The 17393-nt window shown below is 42.5% G+C and overlaps 1 protein-coding gene across 2 annotated transcripts; it reads left to right on the top strand.

Annotated features, from left to right (window-relative positions):
- Window positions 1-1255: 1255 nt before the first annotated feature.
- On the top strand, window positions 1256-15605 carry Pdss2 (Decaprenyl diphosphate synthase subunit 2). 2 transcript variants are annotated; one of them, XM_075696901.1, is made up of 5 exons: window positions 1258-1668; window positions 3240-3576; window positions 6628-6876; window positions 9586-9750; window positions 12779-15605. In XM_075696901.1, the coding sequence occupies exons 1-5, from the start codon at window positions 1400-1402 to the stop codon at window positions 12929-12931; spliced, it is 1173 nt and encodes a 390-aa protein (XP_075553016.1). In that variant the 5' UTR covers window positions 1258-1399; the 3' UTR covers window positions 12932-15605. The 2 variants fall into 2 exon arrangements, with proteins under 2 accessions (XP_075553018.1, XP_075553016.1); XM_075696903.1 differs by lacking the exon at window positions 9586-9750 and having other exon boundaries at window positions 1256-1668.
- The last annotated feature ends 1788 nt before the right edge of the window (window positions 15606-17393 follow it).

Below are 17393 nucleotides of genomic sequence, written 5' to 3' on the forward strand. Positions count from 1 at the left end.
GCAAAAAATGTTTGCTTGAGAAAACAAGAACCTTGTAATTCAAGGAAACGAAGTCTACTGAGGTCATCAATATACGAAGAACATAAAAGAAGAATGAAAACGAAAGTAATATAAATTTGTTAGTCCTGACTGTTTGTAAAACAGTGAGGTTCTTTGCTCCAGAACCAATAAATCAAATGAATATTCCGCCTTTGATATAAAGGTTGGCAGCGAGGGCTAAGGAGCGCTGGGAAGAATCGCTTTGAGAAAGGCCTCAGTGTAGCTGCAGGTGACGAAACCGAATACACGTATATCAGGAGCGGTAAATAACCTACGTACTCTACCGCCCCAGGGCGTACTGACATGCCAACCGTGGCAGTGACACGCCGTGCTAGTGGGGTGACAGCAGTGCGCGAGGACCAGTGGGGACGGGAAGTGCGAGTGGTCAGCCACGAGGACCTTCTAACAAAGCGTAACTTGTTGATTTGCTGTGCATGCGACAGCGATCGATCTTCTAGTACTAGTACTAATAGAAGCGACGGCAGCTATTTTTTGCACGCAACGACTTATGAAACAAAGCGTGGGCAGGGGCGTATCCAAAGGGGTGAGGGAGAGAGGAACACCGGGCTAGTGCACGCGCCCCCCCCCCCCCCCCCCCCGAGAAATACTTCTGGCTACGCCACTGAGCGTAAGGCGTGGTTCGACTCCAACCGACGACAAGTTGTTTTTTTTCGTCCCACTTATTTCTTTTTAGCCTACCATTTCTACGCTTCAATTAAAAACAACCAATATTTTCCCCTGGGCTTTCCTTGGCTTCATATGGTTGCGACTAAAAAATCGACACTCGGTTTCGATGTTACGCTGCGAACGAGAACGTTCGCAGCGTAACATCGCACCTTCAGCAAGACTCGGTATTGGTCAAGTTGGTGCATTGTTAGCTGGAAAGGCATGGTGCAACCAGGGCGAACGTATTCTGGAGTTCGCTGATGCGCACAGAAAGCGCGAGCGCTATTCGCCGAAACCGAAACTAGCTGCACCGTAAAAGTAACAAATAATGCCGCTACACGGCGCTAGTAACAGCATCAAGCTCTCTGTGTAAATTATTGTGTAAACCCAAGCACCGTGCACATTCGTTTATATTCAAAGTTTTATATAACTTATTTTACTTTATAGGGTATCTTAAAGACAAACTGCATATTTATAAATGTTCTTGCACACGTTTTTTATACCTTCACTAGCGCTACTATGTTGTGAGCGCAAACATTGAACATTAAGCAAGCCTTACCCAGTCACGCCGGTTTCCTTCTGCTCGAAGAGCAATGGGTCGCCGAAGTAGGGGCAAGTTTGTTTCGGGACCGCGGCGGCGGCGGGTAAAACCTTTCTGATCGGTCCCGAAACGTAACTTCGGTGTCTGCGCGACATGAGTCGAGCGCTGTTGCATGCACTCTGCGCACCAAGACGCGCTGTCGTTGGTCAGTGGTACACAAGCAGAACTTTCGCATCAGCTGGTTTCTGGGCTTCAACAAAAACTACAGACTGGAACCGCGCTGTGTCGAACGCAGAGAAAATCGTCGGCTACCCGACGTCGTACTTCAGCCTGCGATGCCTGCTCAACGACGAAACATCCAACATTGCATTCCACGTGCGAAAGTTGATCGGTACCAATCACCCCGTATTGAAGACAGCAAAGTGAGTAACAGTGTAGCCACTATTGCGTGTGGACAAGTATCTCCGAGTTTTGCGTGTCATTCTAACTACATGTGTCAGTTTGTGGTATGTTCTTTAAAGAGCTTGTGCGCGTCTTCCGTAGCTTTGCTCACGTGTTGACAATACGGCTGTGCACGCTAAACACAGCAAACTTAGTTGCTCATGTCAGACCCCGCGAAAAGGCATGTGGAGACGATTTATCCCGTCAGTATCACATTAGACTGTTTATTAATATTTGCTTTTTCGTTTGCCTTGCGTGTTCATAAATTTTCGCGTAATGCTGCAGCCACTGTAATGATGCATTGTGCGAAGTGACAAAATTAACCAGAGAAACAGAGAATCATAAACGGTACACCCCAACCTCCGCTATCGTACGCGGTCGGGCATTTGCCCTGGAATCCGTGCGAACGAACTTCCTTGACCGGATGACCCAGTGCCTTTGAACGCGCGTGCAAGTCGCGTCTTGCTCGACATTCGGAGAGGAGGCGCTGGTCGCCCGCCTACATCCAGCCCGCCTCCGTCGTCGAGGGCCAGACACTGCGGTAAGGCGGTCAAAGAACCAGTGTTGCGCGTCGCCATGGAAACTGCGCGCTTGCGTCTTAAGCCCGTTATGCTTTTGCCAGCAGTAATAAAAATAAATAGTACCTACCGATACGAACTACATCGTTTGCGTTCAAACAGTGAATAATTTTCCCGCCATATAGTGATGACTATGGTACATAATACGCGAGCGCTTGAAATAAAAACCACGGTTGTGATACCAGAGAATAACTTCGGAGGAAAATGTAGGCGCTTTTGGGCCATATTTGATGCACGGGCAGCCTAACTTATGTATAGTTTAGTGCATTGCGTTTTGCCTCACCTTCAATATCACTTTCCCCACTGGACGAGAAACAGATGGACATCACACATTGATTCTACACACCTTTTGTGTAATAATCACGATAGTTTATGCGTTGACACGACAACTTTCATACATTAGCACAAGATTTTGCATTCCCGCTTTGACTGATGCTTTGATCGCATCATAGGTGAATTGCTTCAGCTTGACACAAGAAAGTCTTCCAGACCGGACCTCACACTGGCAGCAATTATTGTGTGCATCTGTTAGAAGTCAGCTAAATCATGAGCAAAAATTGAAAATTTTATTAGGTGCATATGACACTACAGAATGCTCTGCCTAAATCACAGTATCTAATTGACAACAGCTGTCTTTACAAACCATTATGGTGGTGGGGGGAGGATGTTTATATAAACATACGTTAGCATGTGGAGAAGGCTGACAGGTATAATTAGGTGCGATTCCACTGTGAAACTGTGCAAACTTGCACCGCTTAAATATATTGCCGTTCCCACGAGCCACTTAATTGTTTCAAATGTGCTTGTATGTCTAAGCTCCGATTCCACAGGCTTGGCTTACTTGCTTTTACTGTTGTGAGCTTGTGGCCTTGGCACTGTATACATTCCTGTAATGAATGATTTGATGCAAGCTTCATTAGGTTCAATTTTTCTGCTGGTAAAAGTAGCACCCATGAATGATTTTCCCTTTGCAGGCGGCTAATATACAATGGACGCACCAACATTCAGACAAGAGGTCTCATTGTGCTGTTGCTGTCAAAGGCAGCTGGACACCCAAGCACGCGGCAGGACTGTCTCGAGGAAGAGCGTGTGGCAGGCATCACGCAGCGGCAGAGGTCGCTGGCTGAAATCACCGAGATGATCCACACGGCACATTTGATTCACCGCGGGGTGCTGAATCTGTCGAATGACCTCTTCCCTGATGCCACCACCCTCAAGGACCTGCAATTTGGCAACAAGATATCCGTCCTGACGGGGGACTACCTTATTGCCAATGCCAGCAAGTCCCTAACGGATCTCAAGAACTGCAAAGTATGTAGCGAAATGGGGATCACTTGAACACTTTCAAACACAAATTGATTCCGTCAGCTGAAAATTTAGCGACAAAATTTCTTACATCTTCGCCCATCACAGCGGCTCCAAGACTGTGGTGTAGTGCTGCTGAGCTTATGGTCACGGTTTTAATTCCTGGCTAATGGAGGTGGAACGCAAATGTGGCGATTTCGTTGAGAGCAGAATGTGAAGACACTTGTCTATTTTAATTTAGATACACATAAAAAAACCTTGTGTAGTGGAAATTGTCCAGAGCCCACCCAGTATTGCTGAGATGTTAAACCGCATGAATCAATCATTTCTGACAACTTCATCTTCCTCAGAAATGGACAGCACCAAGACAGAATCAAAAGTTCAGCATTTTTAAAAAAGTCTTATGGTTCCATTAATGTAGACTCCAAGCATTAGCTCTGAAACTAATACAATTATGGCAACAAGGACTGCCTCATGTGTACTGCACTTTGAGAATACCCAGCCAGTTTAGAAGTTTGCCTAATATGAACCATTACTGTAAAGAAGACAGGACCCACAACATCGCTACCTACTCCCCAGATGTGTTGTGCTTTTTTTTTTTCTTTCTTTAACATCCTTCACACATATTCGCACTGATTCTGCCGCACACGTGTGACCAATGGGTACACGCAACACATTTTCTATGTCATTATTAAAGCAAATCGCTTTCGTTAGCTCTTTCACCTGTTTTCATATTCAATGGTTGGTGGTCAGAGGTTGGGCTGTCATTGCCGATACAAAGGCGCCTATACAAAGGGCACATGTGCTCATGCAACCGAGTTTTGGGGCACGTTCATTGCCAAACACGAACTGTGAAAGTTTTTGGCACACATGTGCTGTCTACATATACTACCGCTAGAAATTTACTGGCTAACGGCCCTGTTCTTTACAAAATTACGCAATGAAACAATAAACGCTACCTAAATATCCTTACTGCAACAAATGTGTGCTGTCAAGTACACCATTCCTTTTATAAAGCGAATAGCTTTATTAGCTATTTGCTTACATTGGCAATTATTGTTGATAGTTTCTGCACAAATAGAAAAAATAGTTTTATTAAATTTTGCAGTTTTATATACCACAACCACAATATGATGTTAAGGCACACCATAGTGGGGGGACTCCAGATTAATTTTGAACACCTTGGGGGGGTTCTTTAACGTGCACCCAATGCACAGTACACGGATGTTCTTCCATTTCACCCCAATCGGAATGCAGCCACAGCGGCTGGGAATCAAAGCCGTCACCTCATGCTAAGCCGCACAATACCAAAGGCACTAAGCCACCATGGCAGGTGCACAAATATTTTGATTGGTATTTGTGATTCTGAGGCGTTCTTTGGGTAGGTACGTTTGTTGATGGAATGCCCCCAGGGGCCAATGTATTGCTGAAAAAACTGAATTTCATGTCTTATCACATTTAATGTCCCTTTTCTGTTAAGCTTATGATGGCTGCCCCATGCCAACAAGTACAATTTCACTGCGTCTGCTTACAGGGTATAAGTGATCATCTCAGGTAAAATAAATATAGAACAAAGATCAGCAACTCCATTAAAATAGTGAGATTTTGATGAAGAAAACCATAATGAAATATTTGTCTTTCTTTTTGCCTCATAAAACAATACATAAAACTTAAGTAGGTAAAACAGCACGAACACATAATCAGCTGCAGTAATGCAGCATGGACTAAAACGGTAACTCAGAAAACCATTTTCGTTAATACCAGATATGTATTAGTGAAACTTCTACTCTTTGTGCATTCCATTTACGGTTAATAAATTCGCTTTTATATTACCTAAAGCCCACTTGTATAATTGCATACCACTGCACTTGATATTACGTTAACATTGTTTTGCTAATTAAAGTTGTATGCATATATTTCTTTTATGGCCAACAAAAGTTTCTTTTACCATGGTGCTTGCTGCAGCTTGTGAGGCCAGACATGCAAATTATGTGCAAAGTCTGTACCATATGTGGCATTTAATTTTCAAGTAACTACAATGTTCCACTAATTATCCAGCATTCGAATAGCATATTTAAAAGCCACTGGTGCCTGTCGGGACTTGGCTGAAATTAAAAGGCAGCACAAACTGGGATGTCGCATTTACATACTAAAAAACATAATTCGAGTGCTAACGAAGGTGAAGCATACACACAAAATGCACAGGAGCAATCTGGTAGAGCCAGTCTATGGTACTTCTTGTTCTGTTTCACCTTTTCTAGTGCTGTAGCAATGTTTTCCAATGCCAGTGATCAGCTTGACTGGCTTTCAGCAATAGTAACATTTACCCATGTCTTGGCGCTAAAACGCTGAGTTAGCATGGCTTGAAGGTATGCTAAACGTTTGTGTTTGAAGACACAGAAGGTTCTCTCATGTCTAATATTTTTATCCGACATCTAAGCAGTTTTAACGGGGTCTCAAACAACAGTATATGCTCATGAGCGCGTTATTTTGATAATTGTGTTGGACTAATATCAAATGCAACTTCATTTTTCCCATCGTGAGTTGCTTTTACCCATCATAGTTACGGCATTGTATGTACAAATTTTTACGAACAATCTTTCTCATCGTGTGGAATTTTCACACTGTGGCTAGTATTGATGCTAACAAATCTTCATACTTGTTTTTTTGCTTGTTCTCACTTGCAAAGTCGGGAACTAGGAGCCAGGTGCATATTCGGCATATTTCAGATTTAACTCTCAGTACTTATGCTAAAATAGCAAACTTATTACTTTCATTTGTGTTCCTTGAGGTGCTTCTTAGAAGTTTATATAAGAATTATAAAAATATGTCTGAGCAATTATTACTGCTTTACATCCATTCAAAATGCCAGTGCTTAGGCTATAAATTTATGTATAGTGGTATATGTTGCAACTACTCTGTCTTGAAACAAAACGCTCATTTCTAGCGATAATGGAAGAGTCAATTAAGAAGCTTCACCTCATTTATATATGTCATTCATTATGCAAGAGAAGGTTACTATGCTTCTTGTCGCTCTGTTTATGGCTGTTCGGACAGGTGGTGGACTTGGTGGCAACAGCCATTGGAGACTTCATGCAGTCGGAGTTCCTGGGAGACCACGACCAGCAGGGCAATCCCATTCCTAGCCCAGGCATGGGCATCGTGCAGTGGGAGGAGAAGAACTATCTGTCTACAGGTTCGCTCATGTCCAACAGCTGCCAGGCCACACTGGAACTTGCAAGTCATGAACAGGCCTTCCAAGAGCTTGGCTTCGAGTTTGGCAAGAGCATTGGACTTGCATGGCAGGTTGGCACTGTTTTTATCACAATCGCAGCTGTCCTTAGAGACAGCGACAATCTTGGGGTAGTTAGTTTGCTTAGTGATAATGTGCAATAAAATTTACTTCCACATAAACACCCAATTTTTATGATCATATTGTGTATATCTTCTGCAATTTGTGATACTACCAATGTGCCAATAATGCTGATAGTGGTTAATAAACAGGCAGTCTTATAAGTTGTATTGGAAATACTTGGCTTCAAGTTAAGTACATGATACCTACCTAACATTCAAAAAACCTTGGCCAAGTTTGGATTCTGTGCTCGCAGTGTATTGCCAATGCTATTTTTTGGGTGTGCAACTCTCTCAAGAACTATACACCATTTAAGGTGCAGCTGTGCTGCACAATAATAATTATCATCATTTTTGTTTTCTTGCAATAGCAAGTTAAACTATGCGTTTGAGCTGGTTTGTGAAGCCTCTTGTTTTGTGTGTTATATGCGCCTCCAGGATGCATAATCGCACAAAAGTTCATGTCATTGCACTGATTTATGTTATCTTGTCTCAAACCATGTGTGTCAGGCCTAATCATGCAAAAATATAGGGGAAATAAGTTTGAAGGTGAGCGCTGAAACCTTAGGGTGCTACAGCTGCCATTCACCGAGTTCATGCTAGAGGGTGCCACAATCCACACAGCTGCGAACTCGCATGCTTCACCAAGATGTGTGGTATCTGTATCTCCCTAGCACAAGTTTATCAGCATGTCCCTGAAGCTGCAATTGATGACCAACACCACATACATCAATGGCACTGCTTGCAAGATAGGCTTGAACTTGCTTTCACAAGTCCATTCAGTTATAGTTTTGTGCCAAGAGCCTTTAGTGCTTTTCTTTAATGCTGCACACCAAGATCTGTGCTATGAGGGATGCCGTGTACATCTGGTAATGCCATTGGCATTAAAAACAAGGAAGTACCACGCACACAGAGTTAAAAAACAAAAGTGAATACACAACTGATAGTTATTGTATGGCAAAATTACACCCTATATGGTATGCTGTTTTTATGAAATTAAGCCACTTGTCTTCACTAACTCTGTATAGCCCTCTAATGTGCTGTGCAGCCACTGCCAACATTAACAAGGTGCACTAGTGGAATTATTTGGAAGATGCAGACTGTAAAAACTAATTGGTGCTTTTCAGAGGGCAAGCTGAACTAGCATGTGTAAGCCACTCTCACTATATATACAGTTAAACCTCGATATAAGGAAGTCGGCAAAATCGGCAATTTGCATCGTTATATCGAAACTTCGTTGTATTGAAATTCTACCTTTTATGCAAATAAGCTCAATCGCCGACCGATTTTTCTTACTCGGAAAGGGGCCGCAGAATTTTCCGAATTATTTGACAATCGAAAAAAAAAGCAAATTTGAATGAGAAAATTTCTTTTGATAAATTTGGAGTCGGCGACGAATGATACGGTTTCATGCCACGTCGACGATATATTCAAAACGGCGGTACGTATCAAGCGAAGCCAGCCACGCTTACGCGCGCCATCCGCCCAAGCTGCTGATAGCGTCGCCCGCACTGGGACGACGCTATCATGAAAAGCGCGGGTAGCGGAGAGCGAATGCTTCGTCTGCCTCTCGCTCCAACGGGTCACCGAGACTCCAGATTACGCAACCTCCAACAATAAACGCGCGGGAAGATAGCTTGCATGATGCCACGCCGTCTCGGCACGCCCGCTCTTTGCACACGCGGCAGAAAGTAGGATGCGCGGCTGCGTATGCGCTCAGCCGCGCTTACAGCCATGCGCAGCCACGGCCAAAACGCGCGCCAACTTGTTCCCCACTCCGCCTCCTTGCGCGCGCTTGATCGCGTTACCGCGACATCACTACCCTATTTCCCTTTGCTCGCACGGGGAGGCGGCACTAGTGAAGCCATCTTGTCTCACTCTCACACGCTTTCACTCGCACCTAAGGCGCACAGCGCGCGGGGCGTGATTGGTCCTTATCGCAGTTGGGCTTTATAGGGAACATGATGCGGCTCCACTTCGGCGGTCGCTCTTGTCGCGCGATTTGACAGGTGCGTTTGCTTGCAGTTCAATCATTTCACCATCTGCGTCCGCGGAAGTTTCCATTTATTGTCTCGGTATTAGTTTGCGGCGGCAGTGAAATTTCGGTATAATACAATCGCATACACACTTCGGTATATTTAGGTTCTAAATACAGTGTTCTATGAACAAGACTAAGAGAAGTTTCACTTTGTTATATCGAAAATTTCGTTATATCGAGGTTTTACTGTTTATATAATACGGACATACAGATGTTACTGTATTGAGAGCTTTCCATCATTATGTTGTGGATGCAGCAAGACGTGAGCAGTGTGCTCAGACGCCCCCAAGGTGGCTAAATGGCTATGGCATTCTGTTCATGTCAAAGGGTAATTGGTCTCATTGCCAGTTAAGGTGGCATGTGAGAATGCCTTTTCAGTCGGGAAAGCTTAATCTGATGGGAGTCGGGAATGAATCAGGAACAACCACTGTGGTGTACCAGCTAGGCTGCTCTTCCACTTCGCTGCTGTGTAGTGAAATTTTGACACATGGAAAATTTTTTAAAGTGTCGAAACTCGGGACCTCTGCTGCAACATTTTTTGCATTCCACAAATGATTTTGAGGATGTGGCATGCAGAGCTTGGCAGCTTGTGGATGTTAAGGGCTGAAAATTCTTTGTCCATGCAGGTTCATTCTGACCTGCAGCCCTTTGTCGACACATACAGGCATCCTCCTGGCATGCCATTTGTACTGACGTCGGCGCCAGTTGTTTTGCACTTGGAATCGGATCCATGCCTCCTTGAAGAGATTCGCAGCCACAGGGACAATGTTGAGAAACTGGATTACTTGAAGGTACTGCAATTTCCAGTATTGCATGTGTCACACCTATTGCATAATAATATACCAGTCAGTTTTGACTTAATACAAAAAATGTCTTGCGGTTTGTCTTGGAAAAGATACTTATTTTTCACTTCCAAGCAGTTTTGAGGTGGGAAACTGGGTGGTTGTTTATGATTCGGTGAACCTGTTATGCTTTAAAGTACAGTATACTTCCATTAATTCGACTATGGTTAATTCGATCTCAGCCAAAGATCCTGGCCACCGTCCATGCATTTCTATGGGCCCATACTTTTGTTATTTCAATCATAAAATTGACCTTTACCGGATAATTCTAGCTTTACAAGTCAGCATGCATATGCCCGACCCATATGCAACCCCAATAGCGATCCCTTTAGTGGCAGCGTCTGTGTCGGCGGAGCTTAGGGGACAGTCATTGTGTTGAACATGCATCACCTCACATAGAAAACACCTATTTTTGGCTTGCCATAGAAAAATTTACAAGTAGTAACCATAGCTCACAATGTTTCATTGCAGTATTGACAAGATTCTAACATGCAGCTTCTTTCTTCAATAAATTTGGGCGAAAAATTGCTTGCATGGTGCAATTATACCAAAACTGTCCTTGTGGTATTCTTATGCTTTACCGCATAACATGTACTGCGGCGAAGCTGACTTTAGAAAATCATCTGTCATTGTGCAACACACTTAGCCATTTTCTTGTTAAGAAATCACGTGTGCATTAGATTTCTACTTTGTTTACGAGCTTTGTTAGTTTCCTACTTTGGACACAGAAAGTGGGCATACGTTCGATTCAGGGGTGCGTTAAAATATAGCATATACTGCCAAATGAATGAGCGGTATGTTTTGGCACTTCTTTCTGCATCTTGTTCAATTCAATCCATTTCATTGGTTCCGTCAGGGTCAAATTAACAGAAGTCGACTGTATATTGTACATGGTGGCCCTGATGTCACACATGACATGGCAGCGAGGCAGGCAGGGTGAGCAGGCATGTGATGCTGGTGACCTCAGTGCCAGATCAGGCATCAGCCAGCTTGTGCATTCTCGTCTAGTGCACATTGGTGGGGCTTGGTAAAGTTAAGGAGAACCCTTCACATCAGCTTACCAGTGCCAAGAAGGCTAGAGGATGGCGTGCTACTCAAGGAATAGATAAGAGAAAATGAAAAGCATTGCACGGAAAAATCTGCACATTAACGCCTGCCAAGAGGCAGGGCTTAAAAGTGTCCCTTCAAGGAAGCATCATAGGGTGGCAACCAGTATAGCGTGCACACACGCACACACACACACACACATGCTTAAGTGTTGAGTCACGAGATCCAGCAGTGAAATGGGTCATCGAAACACGTAAAAACCTTCACTGATTCATGAGCTGGTAGTTTCATGTTCAGGTGGCTCACGAAACAGTATCCTGTGCCAAGAATCTTAGTCAAACAAGGGTGGTGACTGTCATGTGCAGTGCTTCGGGGAAATACATGCAGCAGGAGTACAATGTCTGCTTTCTTGTTTTTGCTCATCCCACATCAACCAATTAATTGCGATTAAATCATTAATTGAAAAATGGAGGGTTACAATTATCCCACACAAGGCACTACTAGCAATAAAATCACTTCCAGTGCTTGTTGAATGGCTGCTGCAGTGCTACAGCCGACCTGCCGACGGGAAGGGGAGGAGTCAATTCAGAACAGCCATTGCTGGCACTTTTCTCATTTAATCACCACCCTCACTGGCACAGAGATTGAGGTAGAGTTGGTACCATTTGAAGCTGCTTGAGGATTCCGAGTGGCAGAAATTTGTGATAGCAGTCAGAGAAGTCACCTGGTACCGTGTATTGCTAAGTAACATGTGAAGGTACAAACAGTGCATATTCTGAAGGCACACAACCAACTGCAAATATAGTGTTCATAACTTAGTAGTTTGGCTTTTGTCAGCTTGGTTTGGGTGCAATCAGCAACATATCCATACAAAAAGTCACTTTTTCTGCTCATCTCGGTGGCTTAATTAGCATGTAGTCACACAAATGGAGTACAAATTTTCAAACAGCGTGCTACAAGGTGTCCAGAATTTGTCATGCTCATACATTAGTTCTATAGGGCCAGTGGCAGTCTCGTAAAGCTTTCCAACTATAGGTCAGCGTTTGTATAGTTCTTGAAAAGCAAGTTGCATAGCACAGTTCTCTACTCAGGGTTGCTATGAATCTGTCACTTTTTTATGATATGTTAAAGAGCTTGCAGAACGCATGGTAAGATTATTGCTTTCATTAAAAATCCTGAGAACGCTCGTTCTACAAACTGTGTAATATGTTTTGTGTCATAATCGTGCTGCAGATTGAGCTGCAAGCTCAATAGTGAGCAACACACAGCAATACAGTTGAACCTCGCAATAACAAAGTCGACGGGGGACGCGAAAAAAATTGCTTTCGCGAGAATTTCATTGTTGCGAAATGAGACAGCACAGGTAGGTAATGCATCGCAGAAGGAAACTTGACTGTCAAAATTCCGTTAGCCTACCTTGGCAAGCTTGCAAGTATGTATAACCGCTTTGCCAACAGTACAAAGTGCGCTGCATGCGTCAACCAGCAGTGGCAGCACTGCTGTGGAGCCGTATTCTCGGTCAGCTGGTTTCGGAGATACGATCACTTTTGCGAGATTTTGCATAACTCGGCACCAGATGCAGAGCAACAGCGCTCCACACATGCAGCAGCATTTCTCCAGTGCACGCTATCGGTCATAGGCACCGATGTCTGGTGCCAAGCGCAAAAGTGATCGCATCTCGTATACCGGAAGGCATTTGAGCACATTTTGGAGTCTGCTAGCTTTGCTTGAGTAGGTTATGCGGGGTTACATTCAGGCAGATTTTGCCGATGCAGGATTGTAGTAGTACAGCGACATTTCATTGTCAAGAGGTATAAAATACATTGAATCCTACGATCGTTTGTCAAGGATGCGAAAACATTTTGTTGTCGCGAGAATTTCGTAGTAACAAATGTACATCTAAAAAGCTTCTTTTTCTTGCGTGCCATAGGTTCACAACACTATAGTAAATGGAGATGGCATCGAGAAGACGAAGGCACTTTTGGAGTCCTACACATCAAGAGCCCTTGCTGTTCTCAACCAAATTCCTCCTTCCGAAGCAACCACCGCCCTTCGGAACATTGTGCAAGCTTTGAGAGAGTGACATTGTTTTCATGTTGAAACTGACATTTTCTTGAGTGGCATAACTCACTAATTCTATTGACTTGCAATGTATGGTGTTTTCTATCTATATCAGCTGCTTGCTTACCTTTGTTTTCTCTGACAGGGCATTACACAAATGAGAGCAGGCTGCTAGCAAAGATAACAGCAGAGCGCATATTGCCCGCAATGATTCATTGTGATACATTGTACAAGTTGCTTTCATTGCAGCAACTATAATCTGCTGCAGTGACATTGTGCTTCATATCAAAAAGAAACTTAAAATCTATAGGCATGACAAGTCCTGCTCACAGAGAAGACAATCCATGCAAGCTGTTCCATTTGCTGTTACCATAAGTTTTGTCTGTCACAACTTTGTTGCTTGAAAAATTTACCAAGGGTGCTTTTAAACTTTACAACACCGTGTTTCACAAACTTAGGGAGTAAAAGTAAACATTGCCCAAGTGAAATACACCCATCCACTCCTTTAGTAGGAGCAAACATGAATGCTCAGCGTTCACAAGCTTGTTATGGATTAGCAACACACAGTAAGTGCACTTTTTTGTAAAGGAAACAGTGGGTGCTCAATTCCAAAAAGCCATGTGTGTGGTCTCTTCCAACAGTGTGTGTTCCATCTGGTGCATCTGCAGCTGTTAAAGTACAATGCAGCTCCAGCGGACATGGTTGTGTCAAGTACGTTACGACAGTTTTAGGTTGTCATATAAATATAGATCCATCTCCCAACATTAACACCTTAAAATATGAAAGACTGTTGAATATTTCAGCACTGATTATTTCAATTAGAACTTTTGAAAATCTTGAAGTATGCAACAAAATATTTCTTGAACTGCTGATTTTCAATGTTTAATTGCCTTAGCTGTATGCAAAGTTGCCTTGAAGGGGAGCACCAAGTCTGCCTTATTACGACATTCCATCTGTACTGGAGGCTTCAGTTATGCAGACCTGTGTGTTATCATATTACTGTTGCCAGTGTGTGGATTTCTTACATGGTAATGTAAGACACACTTATTTTGCAAGCCCTTAAACCTTCAATGTTGAAAGGCATGTGGAATTCATGAATCGGAATCAGCTGACCATAGAAACAGTGAAAACATAGTTGTCAAACCAATGAATGACACGTCCATTTCATTGAAAAAATACCGGGTCCATAAAATGATATAAGGCAACATATTACTAATGATGGCAGCACAAATAATATAGCAACAAGCAGAGAAAAAATTCCACAGGACAAGTTCTGTACTGACAACACACTAATTACTGCACACAAACACACACAAAGAAAATGTGTGATATGATAGAAGCCCTTCACATTTGAATGTGAAATCAACCTGCTCAAAATATTTTTGTCCACACATGGTAGTATAAGTTGGGCTACAAATGCAGGTAGGCTTTTTGTACTTGTCCTATGCATGTACGCGCTGAACTCTTAGCTGCAAGTTCCCTGCTTGCCCTACACGATTCTTTGAGTGCTAAGTGCCGATTTTTCACTGCCATCATAATGAATGTCACTCAACTTGCCAAGTTTACATCCATTTCTCTCTAATGATTATACAGTATCATAGCCCTTGCATTGGTGCACGCACTACTACTTGCATCAACATGCCACTTCAAGGACCCAATAGTACTTGCATTTTCCCACTGTGTGGTAGGTATACTTCCATCAGTGATCTGGGAAGGGTGAAACAGCCAGGTTAGAAAAGAACCTTGTTTTCACCAACTGTGTCTCATGTTTTTATAGAAGCAAGACAAAATAGTAAATTATGAGTCTTTTGTGTTGTTGTACATAATCTTTGCACATTGTACAGTTGTATGGTGCAAAATAAGTTTACCGTGCACCTAATGTACAGCACACAAACATTTATGCACTTCACCCCCATCAAAATGTGGCTGCTACAGCTGGGAATCCGCAACCTTGTGCTCAGCAGCAAAACACCAATGCTACCAACTCATTAGCAGGTATCAAAACAAATTCAAAGTAAGAACTAAAGAACATGTAAATCTACATTACACTAGAGTGCTAAACAGAAATTGAAATGGCAGTGTGGTAAGACTTTACTTGCAGTCTTACCAGCTTTTATTTTATTTTTTTTTCAAGTGTATCCACGTACCTCCTCTAAAAAATTTTGCTTCAAGGTCTTTCGAACTATCATAAATGTAGGAACTTTGGAACACTATACCATCGACTAACATGGGGCAAATCATCTACCGAAACTTTTCACAGATGTCTAGTTCAGGCAGGTATAAGGAACAAACAGTGAATTGGCTAGCAGAGTAAAGGGCTTTTACTTTACTAATCTGAAGCTGAAACTCTGTTTACCTTCAAATTATAAGGTTACAAATCCAGCATCATTCAAAACAACACAGGGAACCAGTTTCCTAGTGTCAAAATGCATATAGTCCACGTTATGCCTACAAATATTTTAGGTTTTAGTGCTTGTTAAAGGAGAACACATATTGCTACCTGCATTTGGTTATGTTAACATGGCGATGACAATTACACAACCTTTATACAGGACAAATACTATGTTGCCACCTCTTGATCCAACTGAAAGGTCCGTGCAGTATTGACTTGTCCAAAAGTCATGAAAAACGAAAGCAATACTTTAGGTTCCTTTGAGTGAGTCCAGCTGCTCCAATATATGTGCCTTTCTACAGTTGATCTGTCTTATTGTTCATTTGTTACAATAAGTTTTGATAATTTAATTTACTGTTACACTTGCAAAAATCCTCCAATCTAATGTAATCAGTGCAGCACTCGCAATATTAAGAGCCATTCTAATGGGTTCTAAGAAGCATAAAAATATATGTGTTTGATCAACACAACATGAAGCCTGTATCACTCAGCACAATATATATGACCTGTTGTAAACGGACAACATTGTTGCTTCATCATAATCAACGAGCCGATGCACCGTACAATACATTTAAGCTGCCTGTTTGTAGCTATTACTAATAAATTATGTTCTAGAAGGTAAAGAAACTTCCTTAACTTTGAAGTTGCTAAAATATTTATTTTTATTATTCATACTTCAAAGGCCCCAGTGTGGGGTATTACACGAGGGATGAGTGATCATTTCAGTGCAATGTGGATTCAATGGCAGCCTTGAAATGATGTGGATTGGAATGGTGCACGGCATCGGCGGAAAGGTCATTCCAGTCCCAGGCAGTCTTCACAAAAAAGGAATGAAGGTGCACAATGGTTCAGGCAGGCGGAGGGTACAGAGATTTTTTGTGACGTAATATGCAAGAGTGACGGTGCGCTGGAATGATGGCTAAAGTACTAGGAGCAGAATGATAAAATTTGTGGTATAGGCCCAGTCTAAAAACATGACACCTTATATCTACATTGGGAATTCCTGCTTTTAATCTTAGCTGAGAGACACTAGTGTGGTATGAATAATCATAATAAGTAAAACGAGCTGCACGATTTTGAACTTCTTCTAGAGTGTTAGGACTGTTTGGTGTGGATCCCAAATAGAGCATGCATATTCTAGCTTACGTCTGACAAAAGTTAGATAAGTTAGTATATTTAAGGATGAATGGGTACAAAGTGCAAGTTGCAGCAGAAGTAACCAAGCATGCGATTAACTTCGTTAGTAATGTTCGTAATACTAGAAGACCAGGAAAGGTTATTTGAAAGTGTAAGGCCAAGGTACTAGCACGACTCCACAGATTATATTTCCGAGTTGCAGAGAACGTACTTCGGAGTATGGTGATGCTTCCACCGATGAAAAAGTACCAGTAAAGTCTTCGTAGTGTTCAGTGACATTAGTCACATGTTGCACCAAGTAGTAACTTTGTCAAGATCATCTTGCAATGTGCGGTTGTCGGTACAAGTAATGATTGCGCGAGATATGACACAATCGTCAGCAAAAATGTGAATGTTAGAAGAAAGTTTAGCGGGTAAATCATTAATGTGTATAAGGAAGAGAAGGGGCCCCAAGGACTGTGCCTTGGGGTACTCCACAAAGAATGGGGCTTTTAGAGGAGGAGTGGTTGTTAGTGTGCACAAACTGTTGTCTGTTAGTTGAGAAATTATGAATCCAGTATAAAACGAGGATTAAGGTGTAAGCGAGAAAGTTTTAGGAGAAGCCATCGATGCGGAACTTTGTCAAACGCCTTTTTGAAATCTAGAAAGAGGGCATCAACTGGGATTTTTTTATCAAGGTTAGAACTTGTGTCATATATAAATAGAGCTAATTGGCTATCACAAGATAGACCTATGTTGGTTATGGTGGAAGACATTGACAGACGTTAGGAATGTAGCAATGTGAGAGTAAAGTACACGTTCCATGAATTTTGAACAGATGCTGGGTAGAGAAATTGGGCGGTAACTACTGCGTAATGATGGACCTTTTTTGGGGACTGGTATAACTTTACCCACTTTCCAGTCATCTGGCACCACTCCTAATGACAAAGACTGCTGAAAAATGTGACACAAGATC

Source organism: Dermacentor variabilis, chromosome 6, assembly GCF_050947875.1.
Source record: "Dermacentor variabilis isolate Ectoservices chromosome 6, ASM5094787v1, whole genome shotgun sequence".
NCBI lineage: Eukaryota > Metazoa > Arthropoda > Arachnida > Ixodida > Ixodidae > Dermacentor > Dermacentor variabilis.

Bases quoted from the DNA above. Each gene is read 5' to 3' on its own strand.
- Pdss2 (XM_075696901.1), top strand. From the start codon at position 1,400: ATGAGTCGAGCGCTGTTGCATGCACTCTGCGCACCAAGACGCGCTGTC. The intron at 3,577-6,627 runs GTATGTAGCGAA...CTGTTCGGACAG, and splicing joins CGGATCTCAAGAACTGCAAA to GTGGTGGACTTGGTGGCAAC. The intron at 6,877-9,585 runs GTTGGCACTGTT...TTGTCCATGCAG, and splicing joins GCATTGGACTTGCATGGCAG to GTTCATTCTGACCTGCAGCC.